We start from the raw sequence: 23,807 nt of genomic DNA, 5'->3' as shown, positions 1-23,807 counted from the left end.
GATAGTATGCTGCACTAAACTTTGATTTACTAGCTCGTGGGTGCTACCATAAAATAATTAAAATCTGCTCTAACTTTTCAGAAACATTTTTAAAATAACAAAAAGGTATCACAGCACTGCATATACAGGAGCTTGCTACTTTGGAGACCCCAAAGAAGTGTTCAGGCACCTGGAGGGAGGAAAAGCCATATAAACCAGAGAGGAAAAGAAACATTGCTCAGTGGTTGAAGCACAAAACCAGGGAAGAACACAATATGTAAGTTCTCCACAGACTCACTCAGTGACCTTGTGCAGTTTATCATCATCTCTCCTGGGACAGGAAGGTAGTGCAGAAGTGTGATGGAGACTCTCCTGGATCCACCAGCCAGAACAGAACCTCATTAGATCAGTTAAAAAAGCTTCCTCAAAGAGAGATAATTTTCTACTGCTAGAGGCTTTGGTAGAGACTGTGACAAACCTTGCCCCAGACTTTACAACTTGACGAGTACAAAGAAGAGTTAATTTGCACTTTTGCTCTCTTACTTTTGTATAAATACCTTTCCACCCAAAATTTTTGAAAGGCCTCTAACCTTGTATTCTCCCTCCATCTATGACCTACAGTCTAATTTCCAAAAGCATCTTTCCTTCCCTGTCTTCTCTTTTTATACCTATTATCTAGACTAAGTTACATAAGCCACTTGTATCATCACCCAGATTCCTCATTTATCCAAACTCATTTTCTATTGTAATTCCTTTTTTTCTCAGTTCACACTCTCCCAGAATTAGCTTCTTTGTCCTGCCACCACAACCAGAGAAATAGCATGGATTTTTTTTTCTAGAACCCTCCCTTCCCACTAATGGATAACTAATATTGTATGGCTTAATTTTGTAAAAACTCCTCACGACAACCACACTACACTTCTGTAATAAACCAGGAATTCAAAGCTGGAACTCCTGAGGACATTTTTGATCAGTCTGTTAGGTTCATAGCATGACTTTGGAGGTATCTGCCACATGAACAATGTGCAAGAAGCTTGGCATCACCAAGTACCTCACCTCAAAGAAAGAAGTTAAATTACAAATTTAGAAACTTCTTCACATCTGAACCAAGTTTTTTTTCCAACGCACAACATCCTCCCACCAGCAAACAAATTAAGTGGCAGCTATCCCCAAACTGTAAACTCCTGTTGGGATTTCACCAGCATCTTCCATTTGATAGGGGGAAAACGGCCAAGTAGCTTTCAGTCTCTTAGGCACTAATTAGGGGATCTGGAGCAAGCACCAACAGCTCTGCCTGGTGCCCAGATTGTTGCCCGGTCAGCAAGTCACCAAATATTTCACTGACAAAAGAAGCTCTTGAAACTCTTATCAAGTAGGATGTTGCAGGGAAAGTATACACACAAAGTCTAAGGGGGTGGGGGGAGAGGACAGTGGATAGAAAACGATACTGCTATTAACAGCTGCCTCCTCTCTTGGAAAAAATAACTTTCGCAGCATTACAACACAACAGCAGCAGAAACAGTAACAGCTAGACCCAGAATGTCACAAAGGTTTCAGAATTACAGGCACAAAGGAAAGACTGAGCTTCCTTCTCATGTCCCCTCTATCAGGCCAACAAGCACTGCAAGGCTGTGAAATCTCAACCTCTTCCACCCCTGCCTGGTAGGGAGCACATTAAAACCTGAGACCTACAAAAGAGCCTTGGTTTCTGATGCCTTTTACTAGCCACTGAGTGGGGTGCTTCAGCCCAGGGGTGGGAAAATAAATGGTCTTTAACAGGAAAACAAGAGGGAAAAGTAAACAAGGGAGAAAAAGAAAGAAAAATCAACCCACAAAATCCCCCATCTGTGTCCTACCTGGAAACTGCTGAGACTCATCCAAGAGTAGCATGCTGCTCAGCGCAACGAGGCAAGCCCTTTGCTTGCACACTTGTTCACCGTGGCTGTACACTCTCAGCTCTTCTGCTATTCTTGTCTCAGGGTCTTCAGGACAAAAGTTTCCAGTCACTCCTGACAACTCCTTATCTCTGCCCACAGCCCAGCAAGCACTAAATCCACTCTCACTGGCTGTTCAGCTCGCAGGCGGGAAAAGACTCCTGATAAAACAGTCCAGAGTACAGGCAAGGAAACCTGCACTTAAAGTTTCTGAAAATAACTTTGGTAAATAGCTCCTAGTGCTTGAATTCACCCAGCTGGTGTGACGAGAAGCAGTACGTATATATCCTCCCTGCACCCAGCCGAGACGGACCAGGGTCACTGTTATATAACTACTTAAATATGCCTCGTGTTCAGCCTAAATAAAAATTGTCACTATCTCCTCCCCTGCTTGGAGAGTCAAACAACACAGCCCTGCCCGAGGTAGCTGCTGCTCCACTGGGGACTGATGCCTGGAGCTGTGCTGCCGGGACGGTTTGGCTCCCGATCAGCGGGAGTTATGCCTGGGAAAAGAGTTTTAGAAGAGAGAAAGAGGAGCAGGGAGGCTGAGTGGGTGTGTACGGGGGAGGTCTCTCTCCTCCGGAGCAGCAGAGCTGCACGCCGTACGGATCAGATCCCATTCACTCACCCTGTGATCCAGTTCAACTAGTGGCAGAGACCAAGACGGAGAATAAAATAAAAATCCTTACATAACCGTTCAGGCTCCGGTGGGGCCCCGCGCAAGGGGAATCCCAACAGACAACAGGACTTTCAGAGCAGGGGACACGCAGGACCATAACTCTGTTGAGTTTCAGAGCACATAAGGAAAAGTGAGTGGGAAGGAGATGCAAAAAGGAGTATAGCCTTTCTGGGTTTGAAAACAATTGTGATTTTATGAGCTGTTTGCATGATGCCTGCTAATTTGCAAGAAACCTGGACAACTGAGACTGAAACTTGAGCAATTTGATGGAGCTGGTAACCTGTTTGCACAGTAACAGGTAAAAGAGCATCCTGTTCACTTGGTTAAATCAGCAGCTTGCAGACCACTGCAAGTTTCTCAGTTTTCAGGAAATAACTTGTCAGAATTTGTGGCATGGGAGATTACTTTATCCCAGTCATTCATCTGCACCAGGACAGGCACAAGAAAGAATAAATAAGTACAGAACAAGTCCTTTAAAGCTGAGGTTGAACCCCTAAAGGCTATCCATCCTGTCTAGTTTTCTTCAGTGTTACAGAGACTTTATCCATGCCCATTTCTCTTCACAGGCATATCTAATGCCAGAAATAAACATCAAACCTAGGCTGAGAGATATATAATGAAATTAGCTCGCTGGTAGTGAGCATTTGTTCATGTAACCAAGTCAGCTGTTTATTGAAACAACTGGTGAGGGAGTGCTGGGAAAGCCAGGACATGCACAAGAAACCCAAAGTGAGGCGGTGTCTGAACAGCCCTTGCACAGACCTGCAGGAGTCCAGGACAATGAGCTGCACTCACAACAGCAAAAGCTGATCTAAAGGTCTGCAAGCACAACCAGGGCAGAGCCCAGTTCCCCTTTCTTTGTGTGACTCCAGCCATTTTTATTTGACCTTTTATTTGGGAGGGTAGCAGGGCACTGAGAATGCTTGCTGCCATCAAAACACTCTCAGTACTTCAGGGTACACCACAACTTTGAAACAAACCCAAGATAATTCCTCATTATTACAGCTATATAAATTTTACAAAAAGAAAAAAAACCGTATTACAACTAAGACACTCAGTAACAAGGCAGTCTTTCACCTATGTTACAGATTCGGACAGCCTGGCTGGCACACAATGTTTATTAAGGGAGAAAAGAAGGACAAATGTATTTAAAAAGTGCATAGCCAAGGATCTTGTAACAGGCTTTATAAGGACTTTGCAGGGTTGGAATAAATAAGCAAACATGACCTCAGCATCTGACCTAACATATTCATGAAACTGGGAAGCAAGATTTAAAAACAAGTACTGCGTAAATACAACTGGGTATTCGCAAAGCATGCGGTGCTGGTTTTGGCTGGGAGAGAGTTAATTTTTTTCATAGCAGCTAGTATGGGGCTATGCTTTGGGTTTGTGTTGGAAATAGTGTTATAACAGAGATGTTTTTGCTATTGGTGAGCGGGGCTAACAAAGAGTCAAGGCCTTTTCTGCTTCTGACCCTGCCCCACCAGTGAGGAAAGCTGGGGGTGCGCAAGGAGTTAGGAGGGGACACAGCTGGGACAGCTGACCCCAATTGTCCCCAGGGATATCCCAGACCATATGGTGTCATGTTCAGCATATAGAGCTGGGGAAAGGAGGAGGAGGAGAGGGGGGATGTCCGGAGTGATGGAGTTTGTCTCCCCAAGTCACAGTTACTGTGATGGAGTCCTGCTTTCTTGGGGACGGCTGAACACTTGCCTGCCCATGGGAAGGAGTTGATGAATTCCTCATTCTGCTTTGCTGTTAAACTAGCTTTATCTCAACCCATGAGCTTCATCACTTTTACCCTTCCAATTCTCTCCTCCATCCCACTAGGGGATAGTGAGTGGCTGTGTGGGGCTGAGCTGCCAGCTGGGGTTAAACCACAGCACATCTATATTACAGCAGTCAAGCATGGGAAAAATGGAAGTTCAGCACACTGGGGAAGACAGGAAACCTATTCCTGTCCTTCTGCACACAGCAATAAAAAGGGAATTTCCTTCTTCACCTTAGTGTGCAAAATGGAAGAGGAGTTTTCTAGCCCTTCTACTCACAAGAGCCTGCTGGTGAGGCCACCACCGTTAACCAGGATAAACACATATTCACACAACCAAGAATTAAATCTGCCTGAAACAGTCAGTTTATAAAATGATCTCCTCACGGAAGGTAATCTTGTTACAGATAAGTCCATTTACAGAATAGCTTTTCCATGAGGCCAGTCTTACCAGTAAGGAACCATGTTCTCCCTCCCCTACAGGGTCTGAAATCTCACCCAGCTGTCACACCTCACCTTCCTCATCTCAAACCACAAGCTCTTTACAATTGTACAAACTGTGCTATAGGTCACAAGAGGCTTCTCAAAAGCTTTTGTGACCTGAGAGATTCCCTTACTAACAATTTAGGAGATTACCTGAATTAAAAAAAAAAAAACAAAACTCACAACACTATGAAGTTTGTGCTTTTACAGAATATTAAGATAAAAGTCCTTCAGAACATGTTTTTTATTTGGCTGACAAGTGTTCCCAGCAGCAATGCCAGCATCCCTGAACACTGCAAATTTACAAGCATTAAAACTCATACCAAACCTGTCTATACAGACAAGTAACTTGGCTGTGAAGTGTTTCAGGACACTAGCTCCTCCATATAGCAAATAATATCATCAAACTGAAGTCAGTTAAACGAAATAAATTTCAACAAAATGTCCCAAAACGTGCATTCTCTTCAAGGTGGAGTAGGTCCTTCCCCAGCCCCATGCCTGTTGTCCACCTTGAACCTCTCAACCCCTGCTCCAGAGGCTGAGCAGCTCCACGACTGCTCAAGACTGGCCTTATCCAAGCCCAACAAGGACAGCATCAGAAAGCAGCACTGGATCTATGATGTGCCACCCTGCCCTGGGCCCCTGCAAGCTGGGGTGGTTCCCTTCTCTCCAGGCTGTTCATCCTCATGACCACCCCATAAAGCAGAAAAGACTTTTCTTGCCCACCATCAACTGCTCCATGCTGGCTGCACAGTCCCTTCCCCACCCCACTGATCTCTCCCAGCTATGCTCCACATCCACCAGCTCCTTCTGCACACCCCACTGACCTGCACTGAACAGGGAAGCTGCCTACTAACCCAAATTGTTTGTAAGTTACTGAACGTGAATGAGGCTTGACAGCCACATTTCACTCTTGAGTAGCACCTGCTAGCAGCACATACACATATCATTAAGGCCACTTTCCCTGTCCTAGTTTCCATGTTGTTTTAGCAATACAGAAAACACATGAGAATACCAGGTTTGAGTTGGACGCGGTGTAAGGTGTTGTTTATCCACCCAGAACCGTTCAGACAGAATCACACTTGGACTCCACAACACTCTGAGCTGGCAACTGAGTATTGCTGGGCTTTGAGAATCATTTGCTTTTTAAACAAACACAGCAAAGCAAATAAAAATTCTTTTTAATAAGATCTAAACCAACCATGGAAAACCAGAGGAGTTTTTCCATTGACTTTAGTGAGTTTTAGACAGAACCATAAGGCATAAAATTTGATAAATCTGTTTTTTCTCATTTTACTTCATTCATATAAATCTTGGTGTAATTTCTTTCCCAAACTCATCAAATCATAAGTGGGGGGAGGTTGGGAAGTTGTACATAATGTAACAAAAATCTAATTGCACAAAATACAGGAAGTGACACAATGCAGTGCCTCTTGCAAACGCTTTTCACACTGGCACTGTGGCAAAACACACTGCTTGAGATTCCACAACTCTCAAAGGTACCAATGAAAACAAGCTGTTACTAGACAAGATGTAATGATTTAAAGTTGAAGAATTTATACCATAGATATTTATCATCATTTTAATCAAAATTAAAATCCATTGAGTTACAATCCCAGTTACCTTTAAGAAACTGATTCCTCTTTTCTGTAACTTGCTAAATTTCTCTGCTGCTGTAGATGACACAACACATTTGTGCCCCACTGAAGAGTTTTTTGGTACAACCTTAATTTCATTCCATTGATTTTCAGCTATGTGCAAATTTGACATAAATCACAAGCTGAGTATACAAAAATACCACTTTTAAATTGCTTCAAGTATTTAAATACTTTACATTGATGAAGATTACTTGCAGATGTTTTAATTGCAAAATTTGTTCCAACAGAGATTTAAACTAGAAGTTTCTGTTCACCTAGCCCAAAAAGATTTTATCTTGTAGCTTTCTCCTGTCTCATTCCTATTTGCATATTTGCAAGTGAAAATAAAATCCTCTGACTCCTACTTAGAAATTTTTTGAGGCTGAGTCAGTGAACTGCATATTGAAGAAAATGAGATCAAGACATTTTAAACATCTGCAGTACAAAATACTGTTAATAAAAAATACTTTGATCCAAACAACGAACCAGACACTTCTAAAAGTTCAGTGTTGCCATTTCTTTAAAGCCTAAGCAAGAAGTTAAAAAGATAAATAAAGGAAATAACTGTGATGTAACATTGTGATTTAAAATCTGAAGAATACTTCTAATTTAATTAAAACAGTTCCTCACCTCCTTCCAAACTTTTATTACTTAATATTACACTTGTATAACATATAGCTACATGCACATTTTATTTAAACAATCATTAAACCCAGCACAATACCACATAAATCAGGGGAAAATGAAATTAAGGACCTTGCATGGTTTTAAACTCAGATGAAAATCAAAGAAGCGTTTCACCTAGTAGATTTGAACACAAAAGGGGTGCTGCCTAACATGTAAACCAGAGGATTTTCACTTTGGCTTCTTCACACTCATCAGGTCAATTTGGCAGTGACTTTGCCACTCCTTCCCTGTTCAAGAGGGAAAATACCACATTACAAATTTGCTAATTAGTTTCCATGTGATTTCATCAGTGTTACAGAAGTTGCAGATGAGGGAATACAGTATCTATTAGCAATGGTGAGGCGTGGTACAAAGCTGACAATCCGAACGTACATGGGGGGAAAAGGTACCAAACAGGATGGGGAGCAAGTGGGACTGTCCTTTGTTAGAGATTCTCTGGCTTTATGAAAAGAAAAAAGCAAGGCTTTGGCCAATAAAGCACAACCTCTGTATCCTGCAAAGCTTGTCAAAAAAGCAGGAAGACAACTTGGAGCAATTCTTTGTTCAGTTGATAACTGCTCATTTGCTGACCCTGCTCCCCACACCTTCATGCTACTCTCACATTTGTGACAGCTTTAAGGGAAGAGATAAAAGGCGAAAAAACATTTGAGAAATTCCATATACATGCATATAGAAAATGCAAAGCAATGGATGTGGGCTGCTCCTGAACTGCATAGAAAGATTTCTATTTTGTATTCCATCATACGCAATAGATCAAAGGGAAGGAGGGAGAAAAGAGGAGAAGAAAGCGTAGCTGGTTAGATCTGCCAGTCCCTGCACCCAATTGGCGGCTCTGAAGGAAGCAGAGCTCTGGCGTCATCACCTCCTTTTAAAGAAGTAAAGCAAGTCATTACTCCAGGTTATATAACACTCAGACTATGCCAGACTTTGTGCCACCCTCTCAAAAAGGAAGCCGCTGTCAGAGAGCCTGGGAGGCGGGCAGGGGAGTCACCGACGTTTTCTTTCGGAGCTTCCTCCTGCTCGGGATAAGCCGAGTACACCGGGAAAGAGTCGCCGCGCTGGGACAGAGCAGGCGGCTGGCGAAAGGCTCAGCGACGGAGCTGCAGCATCGGCAGTCCGTAACCTCCTGCGCAGGGGGCTGGGGGACAGCGCTCCTCGGGATCTCATCCTTCCTTCCCACAGCAGCCCTCAGGCCACACCTCACCCTGCTGAGAATAACCTAGTTCACAGGGTTAGTTAGAATGCTGGAATCAGCCAATAAAGCCCCCGGAGCCCAGGCAGCACTCCTCCCACACGCCTCCCCATTCCTCCCTGGTGTACTGGCAGACAGGCTGCAGGCAAGGGACCTCTGCCGTTCTCCCACCACCGAACCTGCCCTAACACAACAGAATGTCCAGCCAGGCAACCTGCAGCCTCACAACCGGCAGAAGGGGAGATAACAAAGCATCCAGGGCTGACTGTTCCCAGCAAAGCACCCAAGAGGATTTTTCTTTAACATCACCACGTAGTGAGTCCAGTAAATCCAGTTCAAGGAAGTTGGGTGCCACAGGGTCCACACAATATGCTGGGGATGGGGACTCTCACTGGCTGGGCAGGGCCAAGCCCTTCAGACTGCACACACAAACATCATTTTGCTCTGATACACACACTGTGCTCCCAGGAAACACCGGGATAAAAACAATGGGTAAAATCTGCAGCCTTCTGTAACAGAGCAAAGTTCCCAGAGAAATCAGTGGGGCTTTTGCCTTAATGAAAGGCAAACTGCCTCTGTAATTTCAATGTAACCCTTCAGTATTACTCAGTAACCAGATCAGGTAAAACTGGGAATGCTACCATCCCATCACTTTCTACCTTTAATACTATTGCATCTTTTGTATTTTATTCTGCTGCACTGTGGAAACACAGAAGCCGGCCAGATCCTAATTTTTTGGGTCTTAGGAAACCAACACAAGTCTCTAACATAAGGTTGGTGGACACAGAGAGCATATGGTGAACAGACACAAAACCTTTATCACTTTCAGGAACTGAGAGAACAACAAAACCCCCTTAACTTCTTACTTAGAGTACATCACCTGAGAAATGAATCCACTATCTGCAACTGGATGCACATTTCATGAGTTACCCACAACCATCTGAGGCTGAGCCTCACATTCTGCACCTATATGATAAAGTACATTTAAGCACTGATCCATAAAGATCATTTTCTAATGTAATGCAGTTTCCTATGATAATTTGATTAAGTTTAAACACATGTCAATAGGCAGAATATTAGGTGACAAGTAAATTCTTTTACAGGTAGTGATTGCTTTTGTACCCCTCAAGATACCACACAAGCCACCCTCTTTGCAGACAGTTATTGGCTTGGAAGACAGTCTACATAAAGATACAAGCATGAAAGCATACCTGGCTTGTAAAGAACATCAATGTGCACAGTAGTACACGAAAGCTCAGATCTGGTTCTTTACTAAGACCAGAGCCATTGCATAGGCAACAAATATAGACTTGAGCAAAGGTTTGTTTCCCCCAGGATATGCCCTCCCAGCTTCCTTGAAAATAGTACTGATGGGCTCTAGAGGGAGCTGCACCCAGCCGCAAGTAACCAAAATAAAAGAATCTACACAGGGAAGTCCATCAAGAAGGAAAAAGTGAGATTATGTCAATGATCACTCTTCTTCTTCCCCAAGAAATCCACCTTGTGCACTGCAAACATCCACTTGTAGATTAAACTGCAGGATAATGATTTATGTGGACACACCACTCTGGCACAGGTACATACAGAACACAGAGGAATTTACAGTTAAAGCCTCCCTCATGATTGTCTTCAGTGCTTTGCTAGATATGAAACTCCTGACTTCTGTTTCTTTCCATACCTTTTGCTACAACTCATCCACTTTCAAACAATAAAAAGAGCCTGCTCTTCACTCCAAGCTTACTCTGATGGGCTTGTGCCTTTCCTTAGCCCCAGCACCTGCTTCCAGCTAAACAAGGCCAGGAGATCAAAGCACATGTCACCAGTCCTAAGCAGGAAGCACACAGCAACCAAGGCCACACACTGCAGCAGATGGAAGCAGGGTTCCTCAAAGAACAGTTCTGCTCTCTGAGGCTGCCTCGACCTTGGGATGCCCATCTGCCCTTGGTGCCACCTGGAGACACAGCTGTGAAAGGCTGCTTTCTAAAAGGACTAGAGAGATTAAAGCAGTACCTAATTGCTCCTCCTCTTCTCAAGGAATAAATTTAATTTTCTAGCAGATATGAAGGACAACTTAAAACCAGCATTTCCTAATAGAAAATGCTGTGCAGTCTGGTCAAAAGTAGAAGGCAAAAGGTTTCAAGTTGTTGGAACCAATCTCCATTTACCAACACAAGGAGGACCATTCATTTCAGGTAAAAAGTGCAGGAAAATTACTTTTTAACAGCAGCTTCTTTTTTCTTCTTTTTATCTCCAGCAGAATGGCCCTTTCTCAATCTGGATATAAAATGATACAGAATATGATACCATTTAGCAAGATAGGAGACTGTCTCCACCCTCTTCTTCTGCCTCTCTCTCAGTTTCATACAGGTAAGTATAACATGACCTAATTTATAAGAATAACTACAGTCAAATGCAAAAACTCATGTATTTGAGGAAGAGGAGCCTGCAAAATGAAGAGATTCATACCAAAGGCTTTACTCTCTTCCCCTGTAAGGACAGAAAGTTGCTCTGTTCCCAACCACACACATCCAGCTGGGGACTCCCACACACCCCAGTTTTGTTTTGTTCCAGCACTTCGTTGGGGAGAGGAAAAGATAGAATGCTTTGTGGTGGGAAGTACATGAATAACACCATCTCCAAAATGAGCAGCAGATCTCTCAAGAATGCATTCATATATCATTCAAAGAAAAATTAACCCACACTTCCACATGACTTTAAAAACAGATTTCCAAAATAATTTCAGCTTTAATAGCCCCAGGTGTTACTGAACTTTTAGTAAGTATGGTGTTAACTACTCATTTTTCCCATCAGATTAGACAAAGAAATTGCCCAGGCAGCTACGAATTGATTTTCCTTTCAATGTAATTGCACCCCACAATGATGACCCATAAAGAGCACCATATTAAACAAAATCTATACCTGCTATAATTTCATGCTAACATTTTTCCCCTCAAAAACCAAATGAAAATTGTAGGAAAAGCTGATTGAGCAGGACCCATTTAAATGAACAGGTTTTCCTCTAGTGAAGGTTCAAGGGAAGCAAAGATCTTTTCAAGTTTGGATCAGTGGCTGCCAACTGAAGTCAAGAATTCCTGCCTTGGTATCAAGGGGGGAAGCACAAAACTCTCTTGAGTACCAAGTGGCAGCTCAAATTCAAACAGAAAGCAGCTACTGAAATACACTCTGGATTGTGCTGCAGAAAGGAAAAGTACCTCTGTTTGAGCTATCAAATGTCATATGCAGGATAAGCAGTTTTAAGAGGCTATGGTGAGGAAAAGGGTCTCCCCCCTCACTCGCCTCATGTGCCTGTCCCCCAGATGTTCTGAGTATTCCTGATGCCCTCACCCTGGCAAGGAACTGCAGTGCAAAACATCACTACACCCATGTGTCCTCCTCTCCTGGACTTGCTGTTCTGTGCCAACCAACTATGCTTCTCATTCACTCCTCTCTAAGAGTCTGTATGTCCACAAAACCCCACACAAACCAGTCTTCGTTTGCTCCAGCCCTTTGTCAGGGAGTAGGAAGAACATTATGAGTCTGAGCTGGGAAGAGGGAGCTCCTCCAGGTCTCCAGTAGTCAAACAGAGATGCCACAGAGCTCACATGTTCTCAGTCCTGGTAAAGGAAGAGGGGACAGGAAAGGAGAAAAAGTGCACAAGAGAGGGCAGGAAACAAGGCCAATTCCATGGAGTTTGTCTTATCACAACAGTATAATCTAATATGTTATTATTTGGTGTTGTCTGGTATCTTTGTACAGTAAAAACTGCAGCACTACTGTAGTACTGGAAAATTGTTCACTAGTATACCCTAAAAGCACTTATTCCAACCCCTGTCTGCTGTACCATGCACCCTGTAATGCAAACACTATTAAGAGCCTTTGAAGACAGTGTCTGAATGCTTGTGCTCATTAAGACATCTTTGAGAGATGTCTTACTTTTACCCCAAACTGCACTTTAAGAAAGTGTTTAACCCATATACTCAGAAGTAAGAAAAAAAAGCAACTTGCCATTGCTATTAACAGCAGAATTACAGCAATATGTATGAATAAGAGATAATGAATTCCAGAGACATCAGTCAGAATAATCCAGAGACATTCCCAAAGTGGAAAAACAGAACAGTTCAGTGGGATTCATTCAAACACTCAACAGCTTTCCTTGGGAAAGCTCTGAGGTATAAACAGTCCATGCATTTGAAATGATCTGCAAAATCCATATTGGAGGTTTGTTTCCTCTTTGCTCAAATTAGCTTTTATTCCTATGGAGTCCTACACAGCCCTGAGCAACAACCAGGATCAGAGAAAAAGTGCAGGACTTGAAACAGCCCTTTATCTCTACAGTCATCAGTACATCACATTCCTAGTCAAAACAATTTAGGGAGTTAACAAAAAAGGTCCTAGCAGTCACGAATTGCTATCACAAAATCAAACATGATAAAACAGGTGCTGCAACCCACAAGTGATGAGAAAACAGACCAAGTGGGCAGGGATGACAAGGCTGGAAAAGCAGTGGCAGCCTCTGGCTAGAATTGAAGTGTGCTGCTGGGATGGGTGTGCAGTCTGGCAGCCGGGGAAGGGGCTGTAAGGGTCAGAATAGGTATGTTCTGGAAGGAACATTCTAGGGGGAAAAAAAACCAACTAGAACTGTAAGAGCTCCTAGACATGATGTTCAGGTTCATTAACTGGCCACCACTGAAGAAATGGATAAAGGATGAAAGCCATGTGGTTATTAGCTTTCACTCACTCAAAAATATTCAGAAAACTAGCTTTCCATGCTCTTTTGTTTCCTTGAGGGCAGGGGCAAAGGTTGAAGAGCTGTGTTCTTCAATACTGAAAGCCTGTACCATACAAGTACAAGCTAATCTCTAGAGCACCTATAGGACAGCCTGTACTAAATGCAAATAAAACTCAACAGAAATGAGAAAAATGTACCAAAACTGAATATAGCACTCAAGTACCAGAATGTAAAAAGAACTCCTAGAAGATTATGAAACTGAAACTACACACAAGGATTAACTCCACATACAACACGTATCAGAAAGACAAAAACAGGTAAACATACAAAACACAAGTCACTGCTAAGTCTGAGATGATACTATCGACCACCACCAAGTGTGGAAAACATCACATTAACACTGGAAAGTGCTTAAGTTATTTGAGCCACCCTCAATACATGGAAATCCTAAACAAAGCCACTAGCTTCCAGGCAAATGGTAAAAATGGTATTTTTGTAATTCATATAATCACTATTATTTAAAACAAACAATCAGTTTCAGTTAGGAGAATGTTTATGCAGCCTGTCACACTTCCAAGGAAATAGCTGTGGAAGATTAATAACCATCTAAATCTTGTGGTACTAGAAATATGCATGAGCCCATCCACAAGGGAAAGATCCCCCCAGGATCCCCAGTGGGATCAGAACAACCACAATACCAGGAGGGGAGGAGAACAGCACAGCTGGGAATAGGGAGAGCAAAGTTTTAACAGAAATTATTAAAATTAAGCTATTTAAAATCTTCGTAATATAAACATTAGAGCACCGTGTCCCTTCTTATGAATAAAACTGTCTGTTCCAAATATGATATTTATGAATGAGGTTAGTCTACAAAGCAACAGGACTACAAATATCAGATGGGCAAAATAAAATGAACCTATTAATTCTGAAGTTGGTTATATTTCATAGGCTAAAGAGCAGGACACTGGTTTACATTAGATCTAAGGTGATGCAGATGCCAAATGACATTTTGGAGGCAGAGTGTAGCTGTAAGGAGATATCAGGAAAAGTAGACTGGACACCTCCACAGAAGATAATTATACATCTAAGCACCCAGAAAGCAGACAGAATTAAAGCTGAACAATATGAAACCTCACAGGCAATCTAGCATTGCTCAGCACAACAAAGGGAGTCTTCCCTTGTACCTAATGAACAACCACAAAAATATTTTATGTTAGTTTTATATAAATTCTGTTTACTGTTCCTCATGATTTTCTACATTTGTTAAAATTTATTTTTAATTAGTCACTACAAAAATATAAAACATGTTTCTAGTATTTTAACATGAAAATAAATAGCTGTCATTAGCAGTTCACAATGTTCTGTATACCCGCATTGATCTTGTTTGCTTTGGAAAGAATAATCCTGACAAATCACTCACAATAATAGAGATGTTGATGATAAAGTACGTAAGTCTATGATAAAATAACCACTGGGAATGACCCACTTGGACGTGACATACAGACACTCTCTTTTGTTAATAAAAGTTTGGCAACCACGTCACAGTTCCTCCTGCTCCACGGGCTGCAGGGTCCTGCAAACCATGTGACATCATCATCAGCAGTCTCTGAGACAGAGTCATGTGTGATCTTGTAACTCTTATCTGTGTTGATACTGGGAATTCCCTTGTTTCTTACCTGAACTAAAACTTCAATTTCTGCTACCTTCTCATTAGAAAAAGCCATCATGTGAATAAAAAACCAGAGGAATACCTTTTTTTTGTGTAAATATTTTTATAAAAGTATTTTAAATCAAAACAGCATCTTCAAGTAGCACATGGCTGAAGGACTATAACAACAAAACAAACAACACTTAAGGACAACAATTTATTTTGAAGCCAAAAATTCTTTAGTAACTAGAAGAAGAGAGAAGTATCTGTTTTTAACACATTCTATGCTAAGTAAAGGAAAACTACTCTTAGTTAGTTTAGGTAAGTGTATTCAAATATCTGCATACTCTTTGAAGTTATTAAAAATTGCAATTTTAAAGGAAGCAAATAGAGCATACCCTTGGACTCTGGCTACAGTTTTGTGATACAAAGAGTTTGATGGCAAATTCAGCACAGAGAATTCCCACCTGAGCTCTGCATTCCTGTCTATGTGCCCTAGAACATCAGCCCTTCTGGACCAACAAACATTTCTAGGATCATGCCATGACCCAGAACAGTTATCGAGTAACACCCAAATGTAACCTGCACAGCACAGGCCCACAAACACCTGTATTAGCCCTGACCTGAATTGTTCACCTCCTGAAAAGGGGAGTAGGGCAGGTGGGACTAGGTGAGGATAGAAGATGACAACTTACTTAGCACTTCCATCTTTCATCTTGTAAAACAAACAAAGGACAACCCAACCTGTATGCTAGCAGAGAAGAGTATTTTCCAGCTGTTAAAGATGATTATTGTGAATGAGCAATAATGGTCCAGAGCATCCATCAAATTGTTTATGTATGGGGTAAGCCAATAACAAATATATTTATTTTCACCACATCCTTTAAATAGTACAAGTAATTGCAAATCAACTTATTTACTTCTTTATTTAATGGCTTCCCCAAAATTTGAAGTTATTTTAAAAATTCTGTCCTCCTTACAATTTATACTTGTGGCTTGTTTTCATGATGGAAATATTTTTTGGCCAGGAGATCATATTTAACATACAATACATACCTATTTAAACTAAACAGCCACATAAGGACTTCTCCCTACCAAGAGCTGGACAAATCCTAACCCCCACACAATCTCCCAAGGGGTGACAGACAGTTTTCTATAACAATGTACATTCCCAAGCCCATTCACTCACTGCTTTCATCAAGTAAGTCCTCCTCGTCATCCCCGTCATTGTCCTCCTCCATCGCCTCCTCCTCATCTTCCTCCTCCTCCTCTTCCATATCCTCCTGCTCCAAGTCCGGGTCCAGGTCTGGATCACTCCCTGAGATTGACTCGTCTGACATGATTCCCAGTGGTGCTCCTTGTGCATTACCTGCTCATGTTCTACTGTGAGGCAGCCCTGGAAGGACACAAAAGAGGTACTTGAGCCCAGCAAATCACAACATTTGAGCTTCAAGGCTCAACATCATAGCAGCATTATTGCACATAAAAAACTAAATCAGCCTTTTAAATAACAGATATCAGACAAAGCACAAAATCTTGTGTAGAAAACAGATGCCATAAGAAAGGGATCATAATGATAAAGGCCCAGCATTTAAGAAACTCCATCTCTTCATTGGTATCCTTGACATGCACACAGCAGGAAGATTCCTGGTATCAGAGAGGCCAAAATTAATAAATTATGTGAACAATTTCAAAACACTACCATCCAAACAGGAAGCATACAAAAAAGCATCAGTGTCAGCATCTCTTCTGGATACCTGTTACCCTGATCCCTGCAAACACCACCACAGTGTGCAGATGTGGCTCAGAGACAGAAACCCCCTCCTGCCTCAGCTGTATCTACTGCAAAGATCACTTGGCTCCTCAACACAGCCTGGCTGAACTCTCTGATTCAGCCACACAACAGAAACAGTGTTACCTTCGTAATTCGGGCACAAGACAACAAAGATCCAGTTCTAAAGGTTGAACTCCTGCCCTGAAAACAGGGCAGGAAGAAAAGTAAACACGAAGGATGGATCAGACAACATTTGCATTTCCTTCCTCTCAAGGACAAGAACTGGGTCTGGCTGTGCATAACTTCTCTGTTACACCACTCCAGTGCATCACAGCAGACACTGTGGTAGAACACGAAAATAAAGCCTGAAGAGAGGACATGGGCAATCACAAAGTCACTAGTTTATCTGTTCAGATCATGCACTATCACTTCTGGACAGTGATGGGTACTCCTAAGCATCCCTCTTCCATACACACAGAATGATCCTAAAGGAGCTGTGTAAGATAGATGAAAAGAAACACAGTGAGAAAGGAAAATACAGAAGGCTTCTTGATCTTAAGGAACATAAGCAAAAGATGTATTCAAAGATAAGTATCTTTGATCAATTCTTCTGCAAAAGAATTACTACCCACATATTCTCCAGAAAGCTGTAAAGAAAGATGAAGGAAACATTTCCTCATCACTCACTTCCCACTGCCCCCTACTTATAACACATTTCCACTGTAAACTATAAAATGTTTGAGAACTAATCAACCACTTGAAAACAACAAAAAAACCTAAACCTCAAACTTCTAAGTAGATAAGGCAGTTCAAATATCTATAAACACTTAAAATTTCATTTAACACTTAAGTAATTTTCAGCTGTGTTTCAGCAGTTACCAGATTACCTCAGAAACCTGAAGGTTAAAGACAACACCCCTGTAGCAGGGCTGAAAATCTAACTGTTAAGCATGCTGAATTATTCCAGCTGAAGTCATCAGCTCCTGCTCTGTCCCTCTCAGCTCTTCAGTAACATTGAAGACTATCAGAAAGAAAGTAAACAAAGGGAAGAGAAGGCTTTGCAGAGATTTGCTTTGGAACAGGAAGTCTTTTACCACTCAGTCCCAGGAGCACTTTAACACCAGGCAGAGACAACTGAAGTCCCTCCACTATTACACGTGTCACACAAAATCAGTTGGCTCAGTTAAGCAGATGGCAGAAAAGGCCAAAACCTGAATTAGTTCAGGTGGAACTGTGCCAGTTTACACAAGCCAAAGATATTAATTCAGCTTCTGTGGTCTCCTGGTAGGCAGGTACATTTGCTGTCAGGATGCTGCAACACAGTCACCTCCAGCATGCCTTGTTTTCTGATGTCTGGTGACTTCAGTCAAGGGCTGCATACACAAAGCCATCTATTATCAGCCGTTTTTCCTAATAAATGTTGTGCTAAAGTCTATGTGTACTTCAAAACAGTGACTTATTTTTTCTTTTACATAGAACCAACCAACCAAAGAAACACAAACACTTGCTAATATGGCAGGAGTGAACTCTCCTCCACAAACGGAAAAAGCAGAAGTGCTGTAATGTCACCAAATGCTCCAGGTCAAAGAATGACACATGATACAGTTTCTCCCATCAGTATCCTCCTGTGTGTCATCCTCTCATCTTCGTCATTTGTCCCAGAACCTTAAAATAAAAAAACCCAAATCAAAACACAAAGCATTCTCTGAAAATTGTTTAAAGGCAAGGATATGGGTCCCTGTATTTCTACAGATAAAACCAAACCCAGTGGAGAGCAGCTCTCCCTCACACTGGAGCACAAAAGGGCTCGAATCTAAGCTTTATTTGTGTTTACCAGTAAGCACACGTTCTGTATAAGCCAACTCCTGACACCCGCTCAGCAGCCCCGGCCATATCCAGGAGAGTTAAACAGAAGCTTTTGAAAAGACTTAATTAAATCTTGCCGAGCTGGGTGAAACAAAGATGGTTAACTCCTGTGTGCCTATTGTCGTGCTGCCGTTTATCTCTGTCCCTTCCCTCCCCCGTGCTGGGCTCAGTGCCGCTGCCCCAGCCGGGTCCCGGGAGGGCTCCCACCCTGCCTGGTGCCCAGCCCGGAGCGTGCCCTCGTTTCTCACACCGATCTGACCCAGTTCGGAGCCTCCCACCAAGGGGAATTACACAACAGGGCCAGATTGTGGCTGCCGCTACTGTTCTATGGCTGAGTTATTCCAACCTGCCCCATCTCCTGCCTTTGCACACGCAGGCACACTGTGTTCAGTGTTTAATCGCTGGAGGAAGGGCACCTTGCGATAGATAACTGATTACCTGTCACCGGCTCCTCCCGGCCCCGCACTGGATCGGCCGGGAGCTGGCCCCGAGCGGGATGTGTGCCTGGGGAGAGGTACAGCCCCAAGAAATCCAAAAGAAATCCTCTGCACCACCCTTACAGCAGTTAGCCTTCCAGCACGGTGCTTTAACGTTGGTGAGGCTGCTGAGAAACCGGGCTGAGATATTAGGGGGAAACACTTCGAAAAATTCCTCTTGCTTACTCAGGGAGGAAAAAAGAGCTGTCATGTTTATCCTACCCAGAAGTTAAACCCTGCAATCAACTGCACATCAAATTAACATCCAAGACAGCCTCTCTCATCTATTATGTCCTGTCTTTCAACAAAGATAAAAATAGTTCTGAAGTTTTTGGGCTTTGCTTTTTTAAGGTAGAACACTTCAGATAGTAAATGCCATGTGCTGATGACTGCCTCCTCCTCAAGCCTGCACAGAAAGGAAGCCCAATTCTAGATGAGGAAACCTTGAGAATTTGGACACATTTCTGTTGTCCCCATGTTTTTCTTTCACTCTGCAAAGCTTTAAAATCACTTCTCACATATAAAGTTGAGAGAGAAAAGTGAAAGCAACTTTTCTACACTATAGTTGTTCCCAGCAGGGAGGTGTATGCTGTGACCCAAACTCTCAGATGAAACAGCAATCATCAGGGGATGTGGGGACTTAGGGCATTTCTGTACATCATGTCATCAGAGGATCCACTAGCACTGTAAATACTAAACCATTATTTAATTAACTATTACAAATACCAACTAGTAAAAAGCAAGGACGCAGGACAAGGCAGAATGGAGTCCTTCCTCACTTGAGGAGAAGGAGCAGGGTTCCCCTGTACCTGCAGAAAGCCACAAAAGCCAAGGACTTTACAGAAGCTCTTTGCCCACTACAACACAAGGCATGGGACATGCTCATTCCTGAGTACACAACCATCCCATACAAATCCCTTCAGAAAGGGCAGATTTAATGCTAATGCTGCTCCAGTGCTGAACAGTAAAGAGGATTCCATCACCTCTCCAACCTCCAGCCAAGCCCAATATCTGGGACTCATCAAGACTTGTCCCTTAAAGCCTGTTTTGTAACCAAGACTTCACACTGCCTATTGCCGTGCCTGGCCACAGAAACAGGATCAAGCACCCTGGCAAATCACAAGAGGATTTGCACAGACAGTTTAATAAAAACAGATATTTCTAAGTCTGTACTGCACAACGCTCTTCAATGTCTGTTACACAGTCATGTTTTATGGCAATAATAATTTCCTTTCATGTTTTTCTTTTTTGTTAGGCAGTAAAAAAGTAAAACGGTTGGCTGGGGCCATAAGATTCCTCTTAATGCACTCAGCTCACACACAGACACTCCACACTGGATGTGTCTGAAGGTAACTGCTGGTTCCTTGGGGGAAATCTCATCTGTGTGTTAGACCACTACAAGCACCTTTTTGGTACCTTCTAGGCAGCCTTCACCATCTAGCAGAAATTACTATAAAGCACACAGCTGCATGAGTAAAGGAACCATGAGCTTAAGCTTCTCTATGACAAAAAGTCTTGTAACACTGCAAATGAAAACTTGCAATGTTATTGCAAAATAACAATTAATATTTCTCTGTTCCACTTAAAAATCTAGTAAGAAATAAACCTGAGATCAGTGGTTTTGAACAGTTTGATTCTAACAAACAACAGAATTTCTCTAATTTACATTATGCAATATATTAACACCTCTATTAAATTATCATGTAAAAAATGGTGTCGGGGGAACCACCTAAAAGGATAAATATTTTTTTTTCAAAAAGGAGCCAACAGTTTAAGTATACTAGTCCAGCAGACCCCTATATGCTTTAAACAAAGTGAAGAAGTGTTTACTGAAAAATCAAAAGGAACTTATTCCCCCCAAATTGCATTTAAAGCCATCCTTAATTGATTACTTTGTGATTTAAATCCCCTCTTCCTTTGCAGCCTGAGACTGTTGAGACTCCAGCTATGCAGTTTCTCTGCCGTGACTCAGAGCTGACTGCTGGCCACACGTTGCTGGTTGGGAAGGAAGAGAACAATTCACCTCCTTCATTTCATCTTGTTCAAATCACAAACAATCTAAGTGCCATTGATCCCCTCTAACTGATGTGTTCTCCACAGGAATAATAAACTGAAGGAAAAAGAAGCAGCCTGTGAAACCATAAATTGGGGAGCATCTGCTTGTCCTGCACCACCCTCCCAAGGAAGGTAAGTGTGCTTCTCCCTATTCCACATAAATATTGGACAACGGATCTAGTCTTCACCCACATTGGATGTGAGTGTTAAGGAGCCCACTGTGATTTGTGGGGAACAGGAACTGAGAGAAAAATGTAACAGACTGCTTTTAGAAACACAGCCATATATCAGTTTTGAGAGAGCTGGAGGACCTGCTCTTTTATTCTGTCCAGGCTAACAATCTCACTTCTAAAAGGCACCACAAAACTAAAACCAGCCTGAAACTGGTTGTTCCCTGACAACATAAACAACAAAAGCTGCTGCGAGAAAGAGTGAGAGAAAAAAAAAACCCAAAAAACAAACCAACAAAAACCCCCCCAAACCCATAAAATCAACCCATAAAGAAGGAAAAGGGAGAGCTAATCCTTCCCCTGTGCTGACATGACAGTGCTGGCACTGAGAATGTGACAATGAACATTACATAAGGCCTGGCTCCCACTGCGTTTTGAACAAAAAGAGCCAGTGTGAGTCAATGGCAGCATCTGCAGCTCCTTACACAACCTGAGCATCCATCACCTGCTGTGGGAGCCGCCCTCCAGCCACAGGGTCTCCTCTCCTGCAGCTCGGGAGGGACAGGGAACACCCTACTGCTGGCAGTGACAACCTTTTGGTAACCCTTCAAGAAAACTTGAACTCTCTGTGAGAATTCACTCCCTTCCCCGCAGACTTTGTGAGGTTCTTCACCTCTGGACACAGCCAGCAGAAATGGGAAAACATGTTTGTGTTTATGTATGCATATATACATATGTATGTAATTATTTGCCTAATCACTGATGTATTGATTCTAAAAGCAATTTTGTTTAATCATATCAAAGCAGCAACTGACTTTCTATGAGTCAACTCCCTCCTTTCAAACACTCAAAATGTCCTCATCAGTGAGCTATCACAGCGGAGCAGTTGGTTTTTTACTGTGTAAAAGTTCAGGCTACCTGAGGCAAGAAAAATGTGATCAGTTTTGCTTCCAGTAATTACTGACATCTGGACTAGCACCATCACAAAATAACAAAAAAATTCTCTTACTTCACAGAATCTCCATCTATGTTTTTAGCTTTGTTAAATTCTATATAAAGGCACTTGCACTACCTGCTATAGGATATTCTCCTTTCCTGATCACTGTTTCGTTCAAAGCAAACAGCATTTCAATGTAAAGGCCATTTTTGAGTATGTTTGTACATGTTTTGCCCCTGCTGCTACAGCTATAGAAAAAATAACCAAGACCTGTGTAAGGAGTAAAACCCTGAGAAAATATTTCAAATGATGAGGAAAACTCAATAGTAGGGCACAGTGTGTCAGGATTCCAAATTACATTCAATACATTTTATACAGCAGATTAATTTGGGAAAGACTTGCCTACCTTGCATTAATGATAACCATTCTCAAATTCCAAAAGACAAGTTTGAAAAGTCAGCTCATGGGAGAGATGTGCCAAACCTTCTCTTCATGAACACTCAAACTATGTCAAGATATGAGCCAATTCCCTGTTGCAGACAGGCAGAGATACTATAAAAGAAAGGCCTTATAACATATGGTTTAGGCCCTGCTACTGTAGCTAAGCTAGAAGAAGCATAAAGAAAAATTCCCGTAAAGGAAAATTATAATAATGGACACAACAACCTATTCTTAGAGAGAAAGATAAGTTTGCAACTGCATAAACAACGAATCTGTCCCATGAGAATCAGTGAAGAAAATATGTAAACATACCTAGAGAGAGAAAATTTGATAGACATATACAGTAGCCCTTACCAACCAATGAACTGACATTATTGCTATCCAATTCAGTTAAACACAGTGCCTTCTGATATTTCCTATAAATATCAGCTTTGCGAGTAAATAATTAGTTTTTCTACATGATAAAACTGAGTCTCGTCTGCTGATTTAGTCCAACAATTCCCAAGCAGGAAAGACAAGAGGAAACTGGAAGATCCTTCTGGAATTTAAACTCTTGTCATACATAGGTGCCAGAGAAGAAGTTATGTAATAAATCAAGATTACATTGTCTCAGGTTGCAAGGCAAGATGTAGCCAGAAGTATGTATTCTATCACCATCTGCTGAAACCAGGTGGAAGAGCGGTTTTTGTCTCTTCTCCAGGAGGGACGTCCTCTGTTAATGGGCCAGCTGTTAAAACCAGGTGGGCAGTTTTCTTTACCTTCCACAACCCACCCTTGTCCAGGGGAATATCTGCCATTAATGGGCCACTGAGCCTCACTACATGACTGAAAAAATTACATCATCCCATTGTAAAATGCTCTACCCAGGAGGAGGAGCCCAGCATTCCTACCTGGATAAAACCTGAGATTCACAACAGCAGCACAGCCTGTTTGCACTGGATTGCCAGAGGAAGACCAGACCCATCTCACCACCACTGGACCTTCAGAAGAAAACTATACCCTTCTACAGGATCATCTCTGCTCCAACAGAACCACATCTGTCACTGCAGGTAGACTGCAGCCACCATTTAATTAGACTGCCACCAACACCTCGTCAGGTGTCAGGTTGTATTCTGACTCTGTCAGTGGTTTTTTTTGTACTACATTTTTATTTTAATTTTCCTAGTAAAGAACTGTTATTCCTATTTTCATATCTTTGCCTGAGAGCCCCTTAATTTCAAAATTATAATCATTTGGAGGAAGGGAGTTTACATTTTCCATTTCAAGGGAGGCTCCTGCCTTCCTTAGCAGACACTTGTCTTTTCAAACCAAGACATACACAAACAGAAGCAGTGGAACAGAGAGGAGTGAAA

General features: G+C 42.1%; 1 protein-coding gene across 3 annotated transcripts in view; it reads right to left on the bottom strand.

The window, feature by feature from the left end:
- RAD54L2 (RAD54 like 2) overlaps positions 1-23,807 on the bottom strand; it is a 75,724-nt gene that overhangs the window by 30,897 nt on the left and 21,020 nt on the right. For 2 of the 3 annotated variants that reach the window (XM_083869575.1, XM_083869574.1), the window contains exon 2: positions 15,926-16,132. In XM_083869575.1, the coding sequence (XP_083725701.1) occupies positions 15,926-16,076 (151 nt within the window). In that variant the 5' untranslated portion in view covers positions 16,077-16,132. Of the gene's footprint in view, positions 1-1,835; positions 2,548-15,925; positions 16,133-23,807 lie in introns of those variants that run through there. The other variant, XM_083869576.1, reaches the window with a different exon arrangement.

The sequence above is a fragment of the Zosterops lateralis genome (assembly GCF_965231275.1).
Source record: "Zosterops lateralis genome assembly, chromosome: 11".
Classification (NCBI taxonomy): domain Eukaryota; kingdom Metazoa; phylum Chordata; class Aves; order Passeriformes; family Zosteropidae; genus Zosterops; species Zosterops lateralis.
This window is presented reverse-complemented; position numbering and strand designations above follow the sequence as displayed.